The sequence below is a fragment of the Solanum tuberosum genome, unplaced genomic scaffold, assembly GCF_000226075.1.
Source record: "Solanum tuberosum cultivar DM 1-3 516 R44 unplaced genomic scaffold, SolTub_3.0 scf00101, whole genome shotgun sequence".
NCBI lineage: Eukaryota > Viridiplantae > Streptophyta > Magnoliopsida > Solanales > Solanaceae > Solanum > Solanum tuberosum.
The window spans coordinates 1,541,639-1,567,974 of record NW_006239029.1 but is presented as its reverse complement, the minus strand read 5'-3'; the positions used below and the strand labels follow the sequence as shown (position 1 = coordinate 1,567,974).

The window sequence follows — 26,336 nt, the reverse complement described above, 5'->3', positions numbered from 1 at the left end:
TTTCTTGTAATTAAGGTCATAAATGTTACTTTTTAATAAGAGTTTAAGTGTTTGCTTCCGCTCTATCCTTTTATTTCCCTTGACTTAAAGGTAAATGAATGACCTAAATATTAGGTGAAGAGTTGAAATCAAACTATGTTAATTGTTGAATAATGTGAACCTTCTTTCAATCATTTATTTTTTGCCTATATATACATTGGGAGATGAGTCCATGAGTTTCATAAATCAAATACTCTCATTTTGTTTATAAGTTTACACGAGATTAATTAGATATTAATCATCTCATAAATAAGTGTTTTTACCCCTTAATTTTTTATTATCCTCATGGAACCTTTTCTAGAAGGCAAGACTATTTTCATTACTGGTGCCACCGGATTTCTTGCAAAGAGTATACTCTCTCTCTAGCTCGCCTCTCCCCTGTCTCTCTCTCTCTATATATATAATATTGTCAAACTATTGAAATCAACTTATTTTGAGAAATTTACTTCTTATCAAAAGTGCTTGTTAGAAAAGTGTTTTGAAAGATTAACAATTTATTTTTGACTAAATTATTTGAAAAATATTTTTGTTAGTAATTTGTGTTTGATCAATATTTTTTAAGAACATTTTTTAGTGTCAAATTACTAAAAATAAAGTTAATTCTAATTTTAATTTGATAAATATGAATTTTTGATATGGTAATATTGTCCTAAAAAAATAATCAAAAGCACTTATTTTTGCAAAATTAGATTCTACTGTTTTGACCCTCTGTTTAAAAAGTTGAAAAAACAACAATTTAAGCTGCTAATTAAAATCACTTATATCTTCACAAAAATCTTCATTCTCTAAAATAAGTGTTCTTTAAAAAAAAAAAATTTAAAAACTTCGAACTCTCAGGAGCTTAACCCAAACAGACTATAAATTAGATGCAATGATGACGTAATTAAGAATATTTATATAATCAGATCATTTATTAGATAATTATATGTTAATCTTTTGATTGACATTAGTTACTTGTCTGATTTAAAATAATAACTATCATCTATTATAAATTTTAAAAGATGTGTTGAGAGTGTAAATGAATTTAAATTGTCTATGTATATAAATTAAATTCACCATATATAAATATTCTTAATTATATATATATCCCTAATTTAATTTGTTTTGGTAATATGTAGTTCTCGTAGAGAAGATACTTCGAATTCAACCAAATGTGAGAAAATTATTTCTTCTAGTAAGAGCTTCAGACACAAAATCTGCCAAAAAACGTTTTAATGATGAGGTAAAGCATGCATACTATTTATTTGATTTAATTATTCGATACATTGCTTAGTTTATTTGAGTGTTTTGTTTTTTCATTTGACATCTGATACTTATTTTTAGAGCTTGATCAGTTTAAATTTATAGAGAAAAATTCAATTCTAAGACTAAAACCTCCTCTTGATCTAGAGGTGGCTATTAGGAAGACTAAAGAAGCATCACTGGTGATTAAATCTAAATCTAAATCTAAATTTATGCCTTTGTGCGTACAATTCTCTTTTATTCAATAAGCATGTAGATTTGTTTGGGGGTTTGGGGGGACAGGTCCAATGGCTAATCTAGAATTTTAAGATTCTGTTCGAATTCGAGCTCAATTAAAGCATCCACCCAAAAGCCAACGAATCAGTTAGATCATTTGTTCTTTAGGTGAAGTGCTCGAGCACCTGGTGGACTCTATATGGGCCCCTTGGGGACACATACAACTTTCATAAGAAAAGAAGATAAGATAAAGAAGAAATTGATAGGGGGTGGAGAGAGAGCAATAATACTATTAAGGAATATTTTATACAAAAACATTCTTCATATTTTGTTATTCTAATCGATGTCTCTGATTTTTATTCAAAACCTATTTTTTACTATATTAAATTTTTTTTTTTTTTTTTTTGAAAAAAAAGAAAAAGATCATTACTATGTGGGGTTTAAACCTAAAATCCAACCTGTCAATTAACGTACGTCCAAAAACAAAAACTAAACACATGGAGATGAGGGACATTATGCCTTAATTATGTTAATACACAAAGAAAACATCATTATTGTGGTAGGGTTTAGACCTAGATATATCCCACTTGTGGATTAATTAACATTTAAAATATTAATCACGTGAAAAATACGAGGGATATAATGTCTTAATTATATTAATTTTCTTAATCAGAAAATGAAAAGACCCCTACTTATCGATATTAAACATATAGAATTACACTGTATATAAAATGTCTTTTTTTTTTTTAATGTAAATAAATAGATGTTGAATCCTCCTAACTTCTTTGTGCGTCTTATTTCTTTAAATCTTGACGGAATATTTTGTGAGTTTTCACACAGGTTATGCAGACTGAATTGTTTAGTGTTCTAAGAGAAAAAATAGGTGCAAATAACCTAAATTCTCTTATAAAAGAGAAAGTATTTCCAATTGTTGGTGACATTTCATTAGAGGATTTTGGAATTGAAAATTCAGAGATGTTTAAAGAAATTGACATAATTATAAACTCAGCAGCAACTACTAGATTTGATGAGAGGTATATTTTCATATGATTAATGTATTTAATTTTAATTCAAACCATTAATTAATTGGTTTATTTCACTATGTTATTAACTATTTTTTTCCCCTGTAGATATGATATTGCAATGAATATTAATGTTCTAGGTGCCTTCAATGTCCTCAAGTTTGCTAAAAAATGTTCAAATGTGAAAATTCTTGTCCATGTATCCACTGGTTAGCTTTTGAATCTTAAAAACTTCTTTTTAATAATTTACAACAAGTTCTAAGAGTATTTTGATTATGTATCTTACAAATTTTATACTCATTCAAATATCATCATATAAACGTTGTTTGTCACATGCGATGTAGCATATGTTTGTGGGGAAGGTGAAGGAGTAATACCAGAAAAATCATTTGTTTTGGGAGAAACACTCAACAAAAACACAAAATTAGAGATTGATGTGGAGAGGAAAGTGATAGAGGAAAAACTCAAAGAACTTGAAGATCAAAACTTGACTACAAAGGAAGTGACAATAGCCATGAGAGATCTAGGCATTCAAAGGTTGGATGATTTAACTTATGGAGTAATATAAATAAATATTACGCTATCAGTATATTTTAACATGTTATATATGTGTCTTATGTTTGATGTTTTAGGGCAAATTTGCATGGGTGGCCAAACACATATTCCTTCACAAAGGCAATGGGAGAAATGCTTTTAGGACACTATAAGGAAGATCTACGACTTGTTATAATACGTCCAACGATTATTACTAGCACTTATAAAGAGCCATTTCCGGGATGGATTGAAGGAGTGAAGTAAGTAAATCACCAGAATTATTCATAAATTCAAAATTCTGAAATACACATTATTAAAATAAAGTACAACATTTATGTATACAATTTTGCAATTGCAGAACAGTGGATTCATTTATTTTAGGATATGGTAAAGGAGTACTGAATTTTTGCTTTGGTGACCCAAATACAATACTTGACATGGTATCTCCTCTCTTCATTTCAATTTATTTATATATATGCGTGTGTGAAGTTGGATATCTTCCTAATTTTCAACTTCTTCAATTACAGATTCCAGGTGATATGGTGGTGAACTCGATACTTGCCTCAATTATAACACATATTGGAAATGATCAACATTATCCTTCTCAAGAATTAATATATCATATAAGTTCTTCGAAAATAAATCCCATAAAATCTTTAGATATTCAATCGTTTTTATTTCATTACTTCACAAAAAATCCATGGATGAACAAAAATGGAAGTATCATCAAAGTGGGGAAGGCTACACTATTTAGTAGCATGGATAGCTTTCAAAAATACATCTCAACCTATTATTGGCCATTATTAAAGGTTTGTTTTTATTAGCATAGTAATATTTTTCATCTTGATACAAATAAGATTCGTTGTGAAATTTGTTTTATGCAAATCTCATATCGAAATGAGATAAAAAAGTTAGAGGTCATAAAAAAGTGAATTCACTATAAATAGCACTCATGAGCCACTTCCAAAGCGGCCCTATTCTTTTTTGAAAAGTATCTAAGTCAGAATAGACAATACTTTAATAGTCGAGCTAGGGGCATAATAAGCAAATGCATATATAAATAATTATCATCGAACTACTCTTTTGATCCTGCCTTTAAAAAAAATAGCCAATGTCCTAGAGTTTCACTTGCGCAATTTGAAATTCTAGGACAGTGACTATTTGTCAATATAATTATTAAAGCTAAAAAATGATTATTTCATAAAGTTCACCAATATGTATGAGTTTATAGTTAATAATTAATTAATGGAGTTATTATTTACAATGATACTAATTGTGCTTAATTAATTTCATATGTTTGTAGATAGTAGAGTTGGCAAATGTATTATTATGGCATCGTTTTGACAAAACCTATAAGGATTTGAAAAGGAAGATTGATATGGCTATACGTTTATCTGAACTATACAAACCTTACTTGCTTTTCCATGGAAGGTATGTCAATCTTTATATATTTTTTTAAAAATACCTTTTATTTTCTTTGTTTCAATATATGTGACACACTTACTTTTATTTTTTAATTTGTTTAAAAGGAATGATATGATTTTATACTTGGAAACATTATTTTTTTATTTGATCTGAATGAGAAACTTTTATAATTACACAAATATTATGGTATATGTTTAGTGTTCCATATGTTTAAGGTCATGAATTTCAAAAAAAATTATAGCAATGCAAATGAGATGCAATGTTTAAGACTAGGAGTGAAATAACTACAGGAAAATTTCCGAAAATTCCACTAGTTTAGGAGCTAATTACTTAAATACTATCTAGTTTGCAATATTACGGATCTTACCAGATTTTGGTGCGTCCAGATGCATGAATCTTGGGATACATGATGTCAAAATTAAGTGTAATTTATTCTACACATCATATTCAAGTGGATTTGCTAGTATCTAGATACATAACAAATCTCACTTGCTTCCCTCTTATCCCAAACGCCACTCTCCTTTTGTATCTGGTATCTCAGATAATGCGAATTACACCAGTTACATACATATAATGTATCTAGTGTGATTTATATGTATCTGGGATACATGACTATCTCACTTGCCCCATCTCCATCTAGTCCACCTCTCCCTATTTAAGCATATCTAATAGCAAAAATCTATGTATCTAAGTGTATCTTTCTCAATATATAACAATAAACTCTTAATTAATGGTACGATACACAACTATTTAAAAATATAAGTAGAATTATAAAATATAGTATGAATATATATCTAATAAGGTAATTTCTCCAAAAACTAATGAAAATATGATGAGGCCCAACATAGCATGCTTTAAGTTTGGGCTGATTAATAGCCCATCCATTTGTTAACTAAGTTTGTCTTGGCCTGCCCGATTCAACCCATCTAAAAGTTGAGTTTATTTAATTTAAATATATAGCCCAAATTGAATCATGAAAAACTATATAAATTTTTGTTTGGTAAGATTGATCAAGTTGGATTGTCACCCAATATTTAGCCCATGTTAACCTAATAAATATTAGCCCAAATGACATTTTAGCAGATCAAGACTTATTTATTTTTTATTAACTCAATCAATTTTAATTCGTTTAAACTCAACCTACTCATCCCTTTGACACTCTTATTTAAGTCATAAATTTCAAAAATTATACTTCTAATTTCTAAACTTTTTTTTTTTATCAGCTTTGATGATGCTAATACTGAGAAATTGAGAATGGCAATGAAAGAACACAAGATGGATGATGTGCTCAACTTTGATCCAAGTTGCATTAATTGGGAAGATTATTTCATGAACACTCACCTTCCTGGTGCTGTTAATCACATTTTCTAGGGATTAATTATATATTCAAGATTCATGTATTAATTAATTAATTCTTCTTCACCATAATATATAAGAATGATATATTGTTTGCAATAAAAAAATGTTCTAAAAAAGTATTGGTGTGGTTTCCTTTTTTTTTTTTAAAAAAATGTATAAAGATGAATTGTCCATCCTTCATGTAACTCGTGCGTCATTAATACTACGATTCCCATTTTTTTTAAAATAAATATTATTTCATATTTTTGAAAAAAATTATTATTATGTTGATGAAAATTAAAACTATTGTTATATAGTGGTTAATTATCCTCTATATTAGAGATATATGTCAATTTAAAAATCAATAGATAATTTACCACTTATTTTCTAATTTACCCTCTTGTTATTAACAAAACAATAGTCATTTTCTCAATATATTTTTTAAGAAAAAAACACATTTTTAAAAAACTTAGGTGTTTGGCAAACCTGTAAAACTATTTTTAAATGGAAACATAAGCTATTTTTCTGTTGTTGAGAAGAATTTAAAAATGTCTGCTTCTTAAAAAAAGTAGAAGCAGAAGCACAAAATTATTTTTTCAAGACTAAATATCCCTTATACATATATATAAATATATATATATATATATACCATTATATCTCGTACTAATTAATTAACATATATCATATATTTGGTTAAGTTTTAGTTGATAATTTTTTTATATAATAAATTTGATATTTTATTTTAAGTTTATTACTATTTCATTTATTATTTTACGTATTATTTCGTAGAATTAGAAAAAAACTAATAAAAACTTTTTTGCAAGATTAGAAAAAAAAAGAAAAAAAATAACAATTAAAGATTTCAGCCCTCTAAAAAAATGTATAATATTGATTGAAAATTTATATATGAACCTTTTAATTTAATAAAAATAAAATTTTAATTTAATATTTTTGTAATTGATGTTTAAAATAATTTCTCTCTATAAAATAATCTAACTATTAAAAGTAAATTAATACTTGCCATTTTTCATAATCTGACTCTTAAAAATAATTTTTTAAAAAGATTTTAGTCAAACACAATTTGCATATGAAAAATACTTTTCAAATGAATTAGCCAAATACAAATTATTATTTTTTCAAAACTATTTTTCTGAAAAAATCTTTAAAAAGTGCTTATAAAAATAAGTAATATTTAATAGCAATGCCAAATAGATTCATAGTATAATTTATTATTTTATTTATTGTTCGATCCTTAAAATAAATATAGACGGAGAAAAAAAAAACATTGTTTTTCCTATTATAAAGAGAGAAAAGCTTAATAAGAGGTGTCGGCAAGAAGTTGAAATTAGAACATAAAAATTAACGAGCCAATTATGTACTAAATAGACCACACATAAATATGGTTAAAAAGAATTTGACTATGTCAGAAAATAGTGGGTTAATTTCAGGATATTAATAAATTCATTGAATATAGCGATAGTTTGAGATTTTATAGCAGATGCATGTAGATAGAGATGTGAATTATTCAGATTAAATCGAAAAATCAAATCAAATTGAATCGACTTTTAATTTGGATTGATTTTAGATTAAGAATTTAGTTTGTAAGTTGATTTATTAGTTTGATTTTGGAATTAGAAAAATAAAAATAAAAAGTAATTTTTTTTATATATATTATTAATTATATAAGTTTAGAATTAAGTTGAAGTTCACCACTTTGGTGTCTTTTTAGTTATTGTCTTTCATTATGCTTTAGTTTAAACATCTATAATTGATTATTGATATACTTTTAAGTATTGTGTTTTAAGCTTAATTACTTGCGATTTATAGAAAGTATATTTAAGAGATTCAATATTATTACTTTTCTCCTTGTAAATTTTCTTTTTCAAATTGCAACTATAACTTTAATTTGTTATTAATTATTGACATAACCGAATCGATAAAAATCCAAATCGAAAAAAAAATCAAGTTTATTTCAATTTGAATTGTGTTACACTTTTTCAAAATTGAAAAACCCAAATCGAATAATATAAAATCAAACCAAAAAACTAAATGCACACGTCTACATATAGATATAATAATCATCCTCGTGTATACAAAATTTCTCCTTTTTATATTTTCTTTTTTAATAAAATTTAATGGACCAAAAATTGATTAGAAATTAAGTTAAGGCGGGATGGCCTGAGAGACCCTTGTACTTGACTCGATTTGTAAGTTGGATCCCTGTACTTACGACTTTGTCAACTAAACCCTTAAACTCATTCAAACACAATATTTTAGATACCTTTCTCATCTGATGGGTGTGCGTGTAGTACACTCATTTTACACATGAAATACCACGTCATTTTTTAATGACACATCATTATTATATTATTAGTTTAATGACACATCAGAAATTAAATATTTAAAAAAAATGCAATTTTCTCTCTCTCTACCATTTCACTCCCTTCCCACTTCATCTTCTTTGTTTTCACCTTCTACCATTTTCATCCCAAAAATAAAAATCATCATTTTCATCTTTCTTCATAGTTCACACTCAAAAAAAATTTCAATCACAAAATATGATAGATTATAATTAGTTCTTGCACATGCTTTATAGTTCTATTTATTTTGATTTGATAAAAAGAGATATCAAGAAAACTTCCAATTGAAATAAATATATTTATATGTAAATCCAAGTAGTAGATCTTAAAAAATTAAGTTTATAAAAATGATTAATAGTATATTTTCTTGCAAAAAAAACTTTTTCTAATTTTTTATTTGATGATTTTATTGTGATAATGTGTACGTCAAAGAAGAAGAAGAGAAAAAGGGTGCGGTGGCGTGGGGCTGAAGAAGAAGATAGAAGGGCTGGGGGTGGGGCGAGGTGGGGTGTAGTGAAGAAGAAGGAGGTTTTTAGTAAATTTTTTTTAAAAAATTATTATTATTGTTTTGTCTTATAATTTTGATAATTTTAAATTAAAAAAATTGTATTCACTTGCTTCAAAACGCGTGGGGTTACGTATTTGTCCAACTAAGCCATTTATGTGCCACATAAGCTCGGTCAATCGTCAAAGGGGTTTAAAAAATAAAATTTCATTGAGTTTAAGGGTTCATTTGGCAAAACGATGAGTAAAAGGGTTCAACTGACAAACAAAGCCAAGTACATGGGCCTTCCAGATCATTCCGCCTTAAGTTAAATAGGACACACAAAACTTTAAAAACTAACTACCTGATTTTACCTACACAGAGAAATAATTGGACCTCCTAAGAGAGTTTTTAGCCAAAATCATCCTTAAACTATACCCAAAACTTAAACTACATTCTTAAAGTGTTATTCTTAGCATAAAACATCCTCCAAGTATTTAAAAGTGAACGATTTTCATCCTTCTACTTGAATCAATCAGAAAATTAATAGATCCCACAAAAATTAAGTCATCCCTTCGTAATTATTATTCTTAGATACGCCAAAAATACTATCGTGAACTTTTTCGGTAATTGAGTTTAGCATTATGCAAAATCTTTTAATTTGACTGTTTTTTTTTCCATTTATTTTTCATGTAATTTGATATTAAAAATATTATTAGTTGAATATGTTTCATCTCAATTGAATATGCTAGAAGCGGCGTTTGTTGGAGACTTCTGCTTCTAATAATGTAGAATGAAATTCAAATGTGAGACATAATCGATATTTTTATCACTCCAATATCATATTGACCCAAAATTTATTGATCTAAATACAGTTTGGCTTTGAAAAAGGTAAAGATAATTAAGTTTCAGCTTCTTTTCGTTACTAAATGAGAAAAAGAGCATATCATGTATCCTCACACCTTCCAAACATATTTTGTTTCATTAAGCAATGGTGTCTAAGATTTTAATATTTTTTTAGGAACTTCTTATAGAAGAAAATGAAATTATGTAGGAAAACTTTTGTTGATATTCACGTGAACTGCTCATGTTTTTATAGGATCCTCTAGTTTTTTGACGATATCTAACAGAAGGATGAAAATTGTTCACTTTTAAATACTTGAAGGATGTTTTCTGCTAAGAGTGATACTTTAAGGATGTAGTTTAAGTTTTGGGTATAGATTAAGGATAATTTTAGCCAAAAACTCGGTATATTTGTGTCAAAGTATAACGGCAGGGGTATATATGAATCGAAAGTATAACGAGGGGTATATCTAAACTATTTTTTTTTAAAAATAAAATAAAATTTCATCTTGTGTTTGGTGTCCACATTAGAGTCCAATTAAATACGAATTTACGTCGAAAAAATTTAATATTAAGGGGTAAAATGGTGCCTAACAAAGGCGATTTCGTATCGAAGGAGACTCAAACCAGTCTCCCAAAACCTATGATTAAGGATGAAAGAGTAGTTACCGCTCTACTACCATCCTCGTACTTTTAGGCAGTATATCAAGGTCCACACTTATATTTTGTTTTCTCATTCGATAATGTTCGATATTTGTATTGCGATATAATTAAACTTGAATTTGTGTCGAAAAAATCATATCTAAAATAGGTGTTTGATATTTATAATAGGATACAATTAAATTTGAATTTACGCAAAAAAAAAACTTTATATTAAGAGATGACTCTTAAAAATAAAATACGATTTTGTGCTTAGAGGAGGTGATTGATTCGATTCTTCACGACTATATATACATGATTCTTGGTTTAAATTTACTATCCAAACAATCTCTTCTAGTTAGAAATAAAATTTATTTCTAACAAGATATGAGCTCTTTACAAATACAGAACATTACATGTGAGATATTATGATGTAAGCATATAAACTTGTGCCCGCTAAAAAAAGTTATTTATGTTGCTATATGAGTTACCAAAATATACCAAACAGGATCAATCAATATATCTTCTTGCGTTCACAAATAAATTCTACTATTTGACCAAAAAAAAACAAATGTTTTCCACATGACCAACAAATACAGGGAATCTCTACCAATTTAAGATAATCTTATTTAAATGAGTTTTATGCATGGATTGTGTAAAAAAACAGATTATTTAGGTAGATAGAATAATGATTTGAACCTTATGAATTTGGATTAAATTTTCAAAATGATAATATAAGGGGTTAATAATTGAATCCTATAAATTGTATTTTTTTACATATTTTAATATAAATAAAGAATTTGACCATCGATTCGGAGAAACTACATGCATCGACTTCTAGTTTATTCCTCCTTTATGGGTAGTAATTCTCAAGGTTTAATGTCATGTTTATGACACCCTTTGGTATTCCTCAATGTAATTCTATAAATAGTGGCATTGAAAGTGATGTTGAGCAGTGGCGGAGCTATAATTTTGTCTAAGAGGTTTCAAAATATAAAGAAATAAAATCGTGTAGAAGTCAAGGAGTGTCAATATTTAATATGTATACATAAATTATTTTTTTATTCTAACTACACAATGTAATTTTCTAGCGAAGGGGTATCGGTCAACGGCGCTCAACTACATGTGGCTCTGCCACTGATGTTGAATACACTTGAAAGAAAGAAAGTTATTTTATATTGTTCCTCTTGTCTTATACTCTTCTTGTCTTCATCTTTATATTGCTCTTTATTCTTAAGTTTTACAACACGTAAACTCTTCTTGAATTTTAATCAATAAAAAAAAATATAAAATAACAAAAAGAATGAGAGGTTGTTAGGATGTCATACAAAGTATGTATGGAACTTTTTAGAACAATATGTTTGATTGGAGAATGATCTCATAAAATTAATTCGTGTTCTTTTTCTTGTAATTAGAGTTATAAATGCTACTTTTTTATTTTAGAGTTAAGTGTTTGCTTCCACTCTTTGCTTTTATTACCCTTGACTTAAGGTAAATTAATGACCTAATTAAATATTAGGTAAAGAGTTAAAATCAAACTATATTAATTGTCGGATCAAGTGATGCCTCTTCCAACCATTTCTTTTTTTGCCTATATATACATTGGGAGATGAGTCCATGAGTTTCATAAATCAAATACTCTCATTTTCAATATATCACTACTTTTTTTTTTTGTTTATAAGTACATGATATTAATTAGATATTAATCATCTCATAAACAAGTATTTTGACAACTTAATTTTTTATTACCCTCATGGAACCTTTTCTAGAAGGAAAGACTATTTTCATAACTGGTGCCACTGGATTTCTTGCAAAGAGTACGCTCTCTCTCTCTCTCTCTATATATATATATATATATACCCATTCTTAATTTAATTTGTTTTTATAATATGTAGTTCTCGTAGAGAAGATACTTCGAATTCAATCAAATGTGAGAAAATTATTCCTTCTTGTAAGAGCTTCAGATACAAAATCTGCCAGAAAACGTTTTAATGATGAGGTAAAGCATGTGTACTATTTTTTTTTATTTAATTATTTGATACATTGCTTAGTTTATTTGAATTTTTTGATTTTTTATTTGGTATTTTATACTTATTTAGAGTTTGACCAATTTAAATTTATAGTACTTTCGTCCACTTCTAATTGTCATGGTTTCCATTTTTAGAGTCTAAATATAACTATAAGAACCTTGACTAAAATTTTACGATCTATTGTTTCATCATATTGATATATGCAAAAAATTGCAATTATAGTACTTTTCATATAGTTTTTGAATATCTAATTTTTTTGTTTAAAATATCGAATTAATGCAATCTAATTTTAACTTTGAAAATTAGCCAAATTGACTTTCGAAAAGCGCAACATGACAAATAAAAATGGACGAAGAGAGTGACATTTAAAAAATAAACACGTGAAAAATATGAGGGATATAATGTCTTAATTATATTAATTTTCTTAATGAGAAAATGAAAAGACCCCTAAAAGTTGGACACATGAAGACAAGGAACATAATGTCTTAACTAAATTAGACTTGAGAGAGTAAATGGACCAAATAATAAGTTACAATAACCTAAGTCATTATAAAATAATGGATGTTAATTTTTTTCTTGTTGTAGCAAAATATCTTGGGCAATTTGTTTCTTTTTTTTGTGTGTTTTTTTTTAGCTATTCGTTTGATTTTTTTTAATGTAAATAAATAGATATTGAATCTTCTTCGCTTCTTTTGTGCGTCTTATTTCTTTAAATTTTGAATCTTCTTAATAAAAAATATTGACGGAATATTTTGTGAGTTTTCACACAGGTTATGCAAACTGAATTGTTTAGTGTTCTAAGAGAAAAAATAGGTACAAATATCCTAAATTCTCTTATAGAAGAGAAAGTATTTCCAGTTGCTGGTGACAATTCATTTGAGGATTTTGGAATTGAAAATTCGGAGATGTTTAAAGAAATTGACATAATTATAAACTCAGCAGCAACTACTAGATTTGATGAGAGGTATATTTTCATATGATTAATGTATTTAATTTTAATTCAAACCATTAATTAATTGGTTTATTTCACTATGTTATTAACTATTTTTTTCCCTTGTAGATATGATATTGCAATGAATATTAATGTTCTAGGTGCCTTCAATGTCCTCAAGTTTGCTAAAAAATGTTCAAATGTGAAAATTCTTGTCCATGTATCCACTGGTTAGTTTTTAAATCTTAAAAACTTCTTTTTAATAATTTACAACAAGTTAGTTCTAAGAGTATTTTGATTATGTATCTTACAAATTTTATACTCAGTCAAATATCATCATATAAACGTTGTCTGTCACATGCGATGTAGCATATGTTTGTGGGGAAGGTGAAGGAGTAATACCAGAAAAATCATTTGTTTTGGGAGAAACACTCAACAAAAACACAAAATTAGAGATTGATGTGGAGAGGAAAGTGATAGAGGAAAAACTCAAAGAACTTGAAGATCAAAACTTGACTACAAAGGAAGTGACAATAGCCATGAGAGATCTAGGCATTCAAAGGTTGGATGATTTAACTTATATAAATAGATATTGCAAAAACAATATTACGCTATCAGTATATTTTAACATGTTGTATATGTTTTATTTGTTAAGTTGTTCATTAATTTTGCTTACTATTATAGGCGGATTACATATGTCATTGTCATAGGTGATCTAATAATGTAAATATTCTTTCGTACTGTCAGTATACAAAAAGTTATATTCAATTTCATATTATACATCGTCAATGTAAGAATGAAAATAAAATCCACAATTAAATTTCTTGAAGTATATTTACAGATAAACCTCCTTAAAAAAGTTAAAGTTTAAAATTTGTAATTTTGAAAAATGATAAATTATCTGCTATAAAAGATAAAAGATAATCCGATACTATAAAAATTATGCTAAAGATGTATACAACTTAAACTATTATTTTTATTACATTAACATAGCTCTTATGTTTGGTGTTTTTAGGGCAATTTTGCATGGGTGGCCAAACACATATTCCTTTACAAAGGCAATGGGAGAGATGCTTTTAGGACACTATAAGGAAGATCTACAACTTGTTATAATACGTCCTACGATTATTACTAGCACTTATAAAGATCCATTTCCAGGATGGATTGAAGGAGTGAAGTAAGTAAATCATCAGAATTCGTAAATTCAAAATTATGATCGATATACACATTATTATACCACTAATAAAAAATTATTATTACTCAAATATTTGAGATAATTAAAATAAAGTACAACATTTATTTAATTAATTAGAAGTGATTCATGATCTCTAGCTTATATATTATGTATATAATTTTGCAATTGCAGAACAGTGGATTCCTTTATTTTAGCATATGGTAAAGGAGTAATGAATTTTTGCTTTGGTGACCCAAATACAATACTTGATATGGTATCTCCTCTCTTTGTTTTAATTTATTTATATATACACGTGTGTGAATATCTCTTCCTAATTTTTGACTTCTTCAATTACAGATTCCAGGTGATATGGTAGTGAATTCGATACTTGCCTCAATTATAGCACATATTGGAAATGATCAACATTATCCTTCTCAAGAATTAATATATCATATAAGTTCTTCGAAAATAAATCCCATAAAATCTTTAGATATTCAATCGTTTTTATTTCATTACTTCACAAAAAATCCATGGATGAACAAAGATGGAAAAATTATCAAAGTGGGGAAGCATACACTATTTAGCAGCATGGATAACTTTCGAAAATACATTTCAACCTATTATTGGCCATTGTTAAAGGTTTGTTTTTTTTAGCATAGTAATATTTTTCATCTTGATACAAATAAGCTTTTTCTGTGAAACTTGTCTTATGCAAATTTCATATGGAAATGAGACCGAAAAGTTAGAGGTCGTAAAAAAATGAATTCACTATAAATAGCACTCATGAGTCATGACTCATGGGCCACTTCCAATGCGGCCCATTTTTTGAAAAATATCTTAAGTATATTCAAAAAATGAAATGTAGATATTTGTAAATTTTACTTGCGAATTAAGAAATTTAAATGTTGAGGTGCCTTTTGGATTAAAGTCCAAAGGAACAAAATCATGAGGCTCTAAAATTAAGTCAAACTAGACAATACTTTAATAGTCGAGCTAGGGGCATAACATGCAAATACATATATCAATGTCCTAGAGTTCCACTTGCGTAATTTGAAACTCTAGGACTGTGACTATTTGTCAATATAATTATAAAAGCTAAAAAATGATTATTTCATAAAGTTGACCAATATATACGAGTTTATAGTTAATAATTAATTAATATTTATTATTTACAATGATACTAATAGTGCTTAATTAATTTCATATGTTTGTAGATAGTAGAGTTGGCAAATGTATTATCATGGCGTCGTTTTGACAAAACCTACAAGGATTTGAAAAGGAAGATTGATATGGCTATACGATTATCTGAACTATACAAACCTTACTTGCTTTTCCATGGAAGGTATGTCAATCTTCATTTTTTTTTTAAAAAAAAAATCCCAATTAATTTTTTCGTTTCAGTATATGTGACACACTTACTTTTATTTTTTAATTAGTTAAAAAGAAATGATACAATTTTTTACTTGGAAAAGATTAACTTTATTATTTGATCTGAATGAGAAACTATTATAACCACACAAATATTATGGTATATATTTAGTGTTCCATATATTTAAGGCGATAAATTTCAAAAAATTTATAGCAACGCAAATGAGATGCAATGCTTAAGACAAGGAGTGAAAAATCTTAAGGGAAACTTATGAAAATTCCACTATTTTAGGAGCTAATTACTTAGATACTATTTGGTTTGCAATATTACGGATCTTACCAGATTTTGATGCGTTCAGATACGTCCAGATACATGATGCCAAAATTAGGTGTAATTTGTTCTACATACACTGTATTCAAGTGGATTCACATGTATCTGGATACATAACAAATCTCACTTGCTTCCCTCTTATCCCGCTCGCCACTCTCCGTTTTGTATCTGATATCTCAGATACATGTGAATCACACCAGATACGTACATATAATGTATCTAGTGTGATTCACATGTATCCCAGGGATACATGACTATCTCACTCGCCCCCTCCCTATCACGCTCGCTTCTCCCTATTTAAGTATATCTAATAGCAAAAATTCATGTATCTAAATTTATCTTCCTCAATATATAACGATAAACTCTTAATCAATGGTACAATACACACCTATTTAAAAATATAAATAGAACTATAAAACATAGTATGAATATATATATCTAATAAGGTCTAAGTTGCTCAGATTCTCCAAAATTGTTGCCTCACCCGTGTCGGATCCTCCTAAAATGCATTACTTTTGAAGGATCCAACACTCACACGATGACATTTTTTAAGAGTCCGAGAATAAGGTAATTTCTCCAAAAACTAAATCATGAAAATATGATGAGGCCCAACATAACATGTAAGTTTGGGCTCATTAATAGCACATCCATTTATTAACTAAGTTTGTCTTAGCCTGCCAATTCAACCCATCTAAAAGTTGAGTTTATTTTATTTAAAATATATAGTCCAAATCAAACGATGAAAAATTGTCAAAATTTTGGTAACATTGATCAAGTTATCCTGTCACCCAATATTTAGCCCATCTTAACCTAATACATATTAGCCCAAGTGACATTTTAGCAGATCAAGACTTATTTATTTTTTATTAACTCAATCAATTTTAATTCGTTTAAACTCAACCTACTCACCCCTTTGACACTCTTATTTAAGTCATAAATTTCAAAAATTATACTTCTAATTTCTAAACTTATTTTTAATCAGCTTTGATGATGCTAATACTGAGAAATTGAGAATGGCAATGAAAGAACACAAGATGGATGATGTGCTCAACTTTGATCCAAGTTGCATTAATTGGGAAGATTATTTCATGAACACTCACCTACCTGGAGCTGTTAATCACATTTTCTGGGGATTATATATTTTAATTAATTGGTTAATTAATTCTTCTTCAGCATATTATATAAGAATGATATTTTGTTTGCAATAAAAAAATGTTCTAAAAAAGTATTGGTATGGTTTTCCTTTTTTTTTTTAATGTATAAAGATGAATTGTTCATCCTTCATGTAACTCAAGGAGGTTTGGACAAATATTCATTTTTTTCTCTTATTTGTATAGCCTTTCTAATTTGGTGATTAATACAAAGATTGGGCTTACACCCAACTCCATCAACATTATGGTTTAAGAAATTTTTATCATTAATAAATTATTTTCTCTATTCACTTTTACTTGTTCACTATTTTAAAAACATATTTTCGTGTCACTTTTAACATATTAAGAAAAAATAATTTTTTTCTTCATATTTTACGCTTAGCAGTAGTTATTTATTTCCCAAATTATTTTATAAGATATAATATTAAACATCAATTAATAGGAATAATATGATAAAATAGTCATATTAATCATTATTTTCTTAATAGGCGTACTAAAAATTAACGGAGTGAGTAATATAATTTGGTATGAATACTAAATGCAAATTTATTATTATTGTTTAAAAGTAAAAGTACTTCTATGAAATAGCTTTCCCATCCTATTCTGGTCCCTACCAATATATTTAATAGGAATTACATACTATAATTGAATGGGTTAACTGTGGATATAATAATATTACATTTTATTAGAATAATAGAAACAAATATTAAAAAGAATGACCATGATGACCATACAAAAAAGAGATATTAATTTCCCTCGTATCGAGAGCCATGTTCTTGAATATCAATGTAGGGAACCGCTGGGAGAGGAAGATCAATACAAAAAAAGAGATATTAATTAATCAAAGGTCCATTATTTTATTTTTTTACAAAGCTAAGGGGAGCTTAAGCTCGACCTATTGTTTCAATAGTTGCTTCACAAAAACTAAGGTTCTTTATAAAAACTATACAAATTTTGCACAAATTTACAAGTCCAGCGCTATAGACAAAATTTGCTATAACATCTCAACTGGATCAGTTCTATACAAAATAAGTCTTCCTCTGCTATGCCGGCTGAGGGATTTTATTTGTACGAGATCAAGTTTGTAAGGTTCAATGACTATCGATGGTTGGTGAGAATGTGCAAAAATAAATAACCCTTTATTTGTAATACTCCATTTTGCCAAGGCATTTGTAACTTGGTTGGCTTCTCCGTAACAATGTCTAACCTCACATGTAATAGTATTTGAAATATTTCGAATACGAGTAATGATATTCTTCATTGCCAGGGGATATTGTAACCCTACCATTTAGACCATTTACCTCTATGATCTCTACAAATGCCTCTAGTTCCAGCTCTTCCAATGGCATCCTTGTTTCCATCAGTATTAATTTTCAACAAATTTTTAGGGGCTTAAGCTATTTAACCACAATTCATTCAATTTTGGAAATAAGGTCAGTAATATGTTGATAGTTAGAAATAATTCTGCCAACTTAATAGAAATAAGACCTAATACAATTCCTTACTGAAGAAAGATGTGAAGAACCACTTATTTAAAATCTCAATTCAAAATTTGAATTATTTTTAGTAGTCATCTTTTTTATTTAAATAATTATATTAGTAGTTATCCTAAAATCCTTATTGGTTATGTATTTCTCCATATTAGTAACTTTTAGTTGAAACACTCACTAATTTTATATGAAAAAAGTAAATAAAAGCAATATGAAAACAAATTTGGCACATTTAGGATTTAGCCCAAGTCTATGTTAATTAATTAATTAATTATTGGATTACACATTGAGTATTATGAGCTAGCTAGAAAGAGAGCTTTAATTGGGCCAAACCTTTGGTACAATTGAACCCTACTTAATTATAGAGTTAACTTAAGAAATTAATATATGGACTATAACAATTGCTTGTCAACTTGTAAAAAAAATAAAAGGAGTTTGGCATATACAAAAAAGGAAAAATTACCTAAATACGCATCTTAATTATTTTACCTTTAAAGTTTCCTACCATTTAAAAATAAATTCAAAAATCCCCTCTTTGAATACATCACTCTCCTCTTCCTGATACATCCCTATCCCCCCACTCTCGGATACATCCCTCACCTATGTAATATCTGCTGATGTATTCGGAAGTACAGTGATGTATCCGGATGTTCTATCCCCTCTCTGATACATCCCTCCCTTCTCTCGAATACATCCTTCACCTATGTATCCGGATGTCTGCTGATGTATCCGAAGTTTATAGATTTTAAGAGATTTTTGTAATTTAATTTGAAAAAGAGTAGGAAAATAATGTAATTAGCTCTTAATATTATGAGATTTTGGTAAATTATACAAAAAAAAAAATCATAAATTGAGTCTTACGCTATCATTTTGCCATCTGTATATACTTATTTTATTGAATTATTAACTCCGATATCAATTGTGCAGTTCAACTTTTTTTTAAATACAATATGATACTATTCATTTTAGATCAAATCCCACGTGATTTTCTTCCTATATACATGTAGGCCTAGGGTGAATCTATAACATAGATTCCTTAAATTAGAAGCCTCCCCTAATCTTAAATTAGCTAGTATTAATCTTCTAGTTTGCCTATATAAAGATGAGTACATGGATTCATAATATCATATATCATTTTTAATATCATTATTCACAATTGTAGAATTTAGCTTCCCAATTTTTACTCTATTTTTTTCCTAACATTTTCTACACAATGAAATTATCTAAAATTGAACCATTTCTAGAAGGCAAGACTATTCTCATTACTGGAGCCACTGGATTCCTTGCAAAAAGTAAATACTCTCTCTCTTTCTATATATATATATATAAATAAATATATTCATTGATTTCATATATATCCCTTGTATTTTTTTTTAACGTAGTTTTAGTGGAGAAGATACTTAGAGTTCAACCGGACGTGAAAAAACTATTCCTTCTGCTAAGAGCTTCAGACATCAAATCAGCCCGAAAACGCTTCAGTGATGAGGTATTCACTACAACAAAAATAACTTTTAGCGAAAATAAATAGACACATTAATAAAGAGTGCTAAAGTATTTACCGGTATTAGTTAAGTGCCAATAGATCCAATGTCGCTAAAGGCTTTAGGGACATATACAAAGAGTGTTGATTGCTGCTAAAAATACATATTTAGTGGGAATTGAGCTATTGTCGTTAATTAATTGCTACTAAAAATCATTTTTTATGTAGTGATTAAACATGTTATTCTTTTTAATAAAATTAAAATAAATCACATATAAAAAAACAAATATTCTAAATTATCCAATCTTCTGAAGCATAAATGATTTGATGGGATTTAATTAAAAAAAAAATTGACTTGCCAATTTTATTCACAGATTTTGCAGGCTGAATTGTTTAATGTTCTAAGAGAAAAAATAGGTACAAATAACTTAAATTCTCTGGTAGAAGAAAAGGTATTTCCTATTGCTGGTGATATTTCAATTGAGGATTTTGGAATTGAAAACTCAGAGATGAAAGATGAGATGTTAAAAGAAATTGACATTATCATACACTCAGCTGCAACTACTAGATTTGATGAGAGGTATTCATATTATCATATTTAATTGGCAGAATATATCGACAATCCCTTATATATATGGACGATGTCAGTAAATTTCATTTAGATATTTGAATTAGGTTGTGTTTCGATTGAGCACTTCAACATATGAATAAGAAGACTTCCCGTTCTAATTTTGAAAAACAATTATGTGTGTTCTCAAACGTCTATTATGTAGTTAAATTATTACCTATATAAATCATGATACCTTCTTTAATTACACACATCAACCGCAATTGGAACATACATGAGGTTTTACATGTTATTGATTGGCTAATGTGTATAATTAAAAGGAGTGATATATTTGAACTGGTTATAACTTATCTACATAATGGACACTTGAGAACACGCGCAAATATTTTTGTGCAATTTGAGCCAGAAGTGTCTAATAGAAAAACTTTATCATGTGCTCAAATGCTTAATTAGAACAAAACATAGCTCGAATTTTTAAATGAAATTAACTGAGAAATTTAAGAGGTTATCGATATATTCCTTAATTTTAATGCAAGAAATTTTGACTTATTTCCCTATGTTTAGTTTCACTAGTATCTTTTTTTTTTTCCTTCTTTGTAGATATGATATTGCAATGAATATCAATGTGCTTGGTGCCTCCAATGTCCTCAAGTTTGCTAAAAGATGTGCAAATGTGAAAATTCTTGTTCATGTATCCACTGGTCAGTTATTTATATGATACTCATTTTGGAAGTATATTCTGCACCACTTTTTTAACACGAATATATCTGCTTTAAATTACAAAGTTAAAAGTATATTTCTCTCTTTTTTCCTACTAGCTAGGAGAATAAATAAATTGACTGTACAGTCAAATATTGAGATAATAGTCAAAAACACACATGAAGTATCACGTTTTTTGTGAGTTTCATACCTAATCTATCATGTGTTTGTGTTTCTGACCTGAACATCACTGAGTATTATTAAAAACACACTTCGAAACTGACTAGACCAATTGTTTAAATATATTCATCAAAAAAGTGCGTGACAACTTAATTTGCTTATAAAATTTCATCCTATGAAAACTGACTCATTAATTTTGAAGTGTGTTTTGATGAATAGTTAGTAATATAGTTCAAGTAGAAAACGTTATCACCTAATAGCTTAGATAGAAAATTCGCAAAAGCGTGATACTTCGAATATGTTTTCGACTATTATCTCAATATTTGACTGTAAATTCAATTTATTTATTGTATATTATATTTTGGTAAATCTTTATTACTAGCATAATTTTGAGACAATCAAATATGTCATCTTTTATGTATTGTTTGTCTCACAGCTTATGTTGGTGGGGAAGGGGAAGGTGTTATATCAGAAAAATCATTCAACTTTGGTGATTACTACATAGACATTGATGTGGAGAGGAAAGTGATAGAGGACAAACTTAAGGAACTTGAAGCTCAAAATTTGACATCAAAGGAAGTGACAATGGCCATGAGAAACCTAGGCATTAAAAGGTTAGTTGAATTTTTTTATCATAAAGACAGGGGCGGACTCAGGTTGAGCGAAGGGGTGTCAAGCCACGATACTTCTTGTACATGTCTAAGGGGTGGAGACTAGGGCTACGAGGGTGAAGGGTGAGAAGATGAGGTGTGTTGATCAGTATAGGGAAGACATCATTAATATGGAATACGTGAAACTTATTTTCCTATTTTTCACTTAGATAGTCATGTTCCTCCTTTTCAAGAAACTTATTTTTCAAATTTTAACCAACCAACGAAACATAAAAAAAGTTGAAAGATACTCGAGTAATATTTTCTTTCATACCAAACATACAATGTCATGACATGCTAAGGGTTTTCATGTTTCAAAATTCTTATTTCCCTTATACTTCATGTACAGTCAAACATGTTCCCATAAAATGAAACGAGGGAATATTTCTATAAAGAAGAATATTTTATTTTAAATTCGATGCCCAGTCAAACAAGTTCATACTTATATTACATCAACATGACTATTGATCATTTAGGGCAAGTTTACATGGATGGCCAAACACTTATTCCTTCACAAAAGCAATGGGAGAGATGATGTTAGGACACTTCAAAGAGAATCTACAACTTGTCATAATACGTCCAACGATTATCACTAGCACTTATAAAGAGCCATTTCCAGGATGGATTGAAGGCTTGAAGTAAGTTTGTAAAATTGATATACTTTTCTATCCCAATTTATGTGACAAGCTTCATATACTGAGAGTCAAACTTATTTACAGTCAAATTTGAACTTTTTGACTTTAGAAATTCAAACTATGCCACATAAATTGGGACAGAAAGAGCACTTTTTTAGCTTGTTAATTAGCATCTTTTCACTATCATCAGTAATTCAACTCTTATATTTGTATATATTATAACTAATTTGCAATTGCAGAACATTGGATACCTTTATGTTGATATATGGTAAAGGTATATCAAATGTCTTCCTTGGTGACCCAAACACAAATGCTGACCTGGTATGTCCTTTCTATACTTGTTCAAAAAAATTTAATACGATAAAGTAATTTTCGTGTGATCTATATGTCATGCGTTTGAGCCGTGTAAGCAGTCACTAGTCACTGATACTTACATATTTTGTGACAATCGTCATGAAATTGTAATGACTTATAGATTCCAGGTGACATGGTAGTAAACTCAATCCTTGCAACAATTGTAGCACATGGAAATAATAAATCACATCAAAATCACTTCATATATAACATCAGTTCATCTAAAGGAAATCCCTTGAAACTTGATGATATGAAACTTTACACATTTCATTACTTCACCAAAAATCCATGGATTGACAAAGATGGAAACATCATCAAAGTGAAGGAGATCACAATTTTTAGTAGCATGGACAGCTTTAAAGCACACATTTCAAGATATTATTGGCCCTTGTTAAAGGTACGTATCATTCTACTTTTATCGGATGTCCCTGAAGAAAGATCTCTCATTAAAGGTTTCTTTTCAATATAACGGTTTTAATTTTCTCTTTATAACCATATGATAACTATTCTTGCTCACCTCTCTCCCATCTCGCTCGCTATTCTCTTATTTTGCTTGCGTATCTGATCATCCCAGATTCATGCGAATCACACCAGATACATCTAGTATGCATGTAACTAGTGTGATTCACATGTATCTAGGATACATAAACAAATTTCACTCGCCCCCTCCTGTTCTCGCTCGCCTCCCTAGATCCTATTTCAATGTATCTGGTAGCAAATATATTCATCTAGGTGTATCTGACTTGAAATATGATATGAAATTATTAATTATTGAGATAAAATTTAATCATCTCAAACTATAAGGAGAATTAGTAAATATGGTAGAAATATTTATATAATTAGGTAGTTTCTCCTTATTTAATGATAATAAAATTACACTTTCACAATAACACTACTTTTTTTTTTTTGGTAACAATAACACTTATAACTTGTTCTCTCATATGTTTTAGGTACTACAATTGGCAAATGTATTGACATGGTATTATCTTATTGATGGAACGTACACAAATTTGAAAAGGAAGATTGATAAGGCCATACGTCTATCTGAACTCTACAAACCTTACTTGATTTTTCATGGAAGGTATGTGCACATTATGATTTTTAAGAGTTAAGTTATACGTATCGCCTATCGTCATCAGTGTAAATAATTTTTTAAATCACACTATCAGATGTCTACATGATAGCCAGCCTCCTTAAAATGTAGGATTGGAATCTTGAAAATAAGAATAAAGACATGTGTGATGATTAAAAATTATGTATATTGTCAGTGCATATATTTACTTAAGTACTTATATCAATCGTCGTTGTAAAAGATACTTTACACTATCAAATCATCTAGAAGTTATAAGCCTCTTTCATTTAACATTTTGTGATCTGTAATCTTGAAAATAAGAAAATCAGAATACGTACTACAACATGCTAATTAGTTGATCTGCTAGTGTAAAAGTTTCTTACACTGACGATATATATTTTTTATACTTTATTCAGCTTTGATGATTCCAACACTGAAAGGTTGAGAATGGCAATGAAAGAGTACACGATGGATGATGTGCTCAATTTTGATCCAAGTTGCATCAATTGGGAGGATTACTTCATGAATATTCACATCCCTGGGGTTGTGAAGCGATTAGCCTAACGATCATATTTTTAAGTTGTTAAAGACATAATTACGTAAATTAAACTATATTTTTATAATAATTTTAACTAGTTTTGAGATCATGAAATAATTACGTGCTTTATTATAAGCTTCTTGTGTATTAGTTATTCGATCTACAATAAAATAGTTTCAATGAATTTCGTCACTAATTTATCTTTAAATAGCATGTTGCTAACATGACAATTCGTCGTTAAATAAGATCAATAGATTTTTGTTGTTTAGGAACAAAAAATAGTCTGCCGCTAATTTGGAAAAAAGTATCAAAAAGCAAAAAAATGATCGAATTGATTCTTAGCTAGTAAATTTAGATATGAAATCTTTCGAACAGTCTACTACCAACATTTAATATAAATTTTCTGAAATGATAAGTTCATAATAATATATCTAATGTAATTCCACGAAAATCTTTCTTTAAGTTTGGAGACTTAATATGTCAAGTTAGATCGACAATATCGACAAAACGAATTTCTTAAAATCCATTATAGAATAATGCAAGGTAGAATATGTTTAATATATTTGAACAATAATACTATTAAGGGAATAATTTATACTAAGACCTATAGTTTTTATTTAGGTACAAAAACATTCTTCATTATTTTGTTATTATAAAGGGGACCTTACCTCTTAACTTTTATTCAAAACTTATTTTATATATATTAAGTTCTTGTTTTTTTTTATTATTGAAAAAAAGAGATCATTATTATGGTGGGGTTGTCACGCCTTGAACGTATAATTTGATCGTGATCAATACTCAAAATCATTGTTGGTCCCAAATAAATTTTTGACCTGACTTACTATTATAGTAAGACTATAAATACCATGTGAAAGTTTTTAAAAGATGAGCTACACAATTGATGTAGAAAACATAACTCGAGTAACTTTATATATAATAAGTCTTGAAAGTAGAGTTGTTTGAGAAATAATTGAGATATAATTCAATCCGACTCATCTAACTTGTCTATGAAGTCTTTATTGAAATGAGAATAGATGCCAGAACAAGATCCACAATTACGTACCTTACTATTCTACTAGAAATAAATAATAATTAACTAAACTGAATTAGCTAAACTAAAGCCCTCCGAAAGCAAAGATGTCTCACCAAAAGCTAATGGAAAGAAATCCTACTGAAAATGTAGTAATAGAGATGAGTTTGACAGAAGATCTTGTGAAGGAGGAGGAGGAGAGAGAATAGTGAAGAAACGGGAGAGGGGAAAATTAGGAGAGAGAATGAACTGATTTGGAGTGAAAGCGTAAATTATGGAGATAATTAAATGAATAAACAATTAAGAGCTCTATTTTAGTCTAATTTTAAATTGTCATATATCTCAATATTTCTCATTATTATAAATTTGATATAAAATTATTAATTAAATATTAAAATAATAAATAATTATTTGAAAGTATAAATTAAATAAATTAATTAAGTAGTTTTTCTTATAATTTTTGCGTGTCAACTTGTGAAAAAATAAATAAAGGAGTTTTGCATGAAAAAAATC

The 26,336-nt window shown here is 28.2% G+C and overlaps 1 protein-coding gene and 1 long non-coding RNA gene across 5 annotated transcripts; both read left to right on the top strand.

The window, feature by feature from the left end:
* The first annotated feature begins 231 nt into the window (after positions 1 to 231).
* Positions 232 to 24,841, top strand: LOC102581314 (fatty acyl-CoA reductase 1-like). Of its 4 annotated transcripts, XM_015309467.1 has the most exons (11): positions 11,763 to 11,959; positions 12,038 to 12,141; positions 12,943 to 13,136; positions 13,233 to 13,333; positions 13,473 to 13,558; positions 22,052 to 22,158; positions 22,671 to 22,832; positions 23,069 to 23,150; positions 23,305 to 23,580; positions 24,134 to 24,264; positions 24,672 to 24,841. In XM_015309467.1, exons 1-11 carry the CDS (start codon positions 11,896 to 11,898, stop codon positions 24,817 to 24,819), a joined length of 1,455 nt encoding a protein of 484 aa, XP_015164953.1. In that variant the 5' UTR covers positions 11,763 to 11,895; the 3' UTR covers positions 24,820 to 24,841. The 4 variants fall into 4 exon arrangements, with proteins under 4 accessions (XP_015164951.1, XP_015164950.1, XP_015164953.1 ...); XM_015309465.1 differs by lacking the exons at positions 11,763 to 11,959; positions 12,038 to 12,141; positions 12,943 to 13,136; ... (6 more) ...; positions 24,134 to 24,264; positions 24,672 to 24,841 and adding exons at positions 232 to 388; positions 1,158 to 1,261; positions 2,338 to 2,531; ... (5 more) ...; positions 15,492 to 15,619; positions 16,959 to 17,360; XM_015309464.1 differs by lacking the exons at positions 11,763 to 11,959; positions 12,038 to 12,141; positions 12,943 to 13,136; ... (6 more) ...; positions 24,134 to 24,264; positions 24,672 to 24,841 and adding exons at positions 232 to 388; positions 1,158 to 1,261; positions 2,338 to 2,531; ... (5 more) ...; positions 15,492 to 15,619; positions 16,959 to 17,360.
* On the top strand, positions 19,775 to 20,037 carry LOC107060909 (uncharacterized). Its single transcript, XR_001473606.1, has 2 exons — positions 19,775 to 19,909; positions 20,000 to 20,037. It is a non-coding gene; the product is annotated as an uncharacterized lncRNA (long non-coding RNA).
* Positions 24,842 to 26,336: the final 1,495 nt, after the last annotated feature.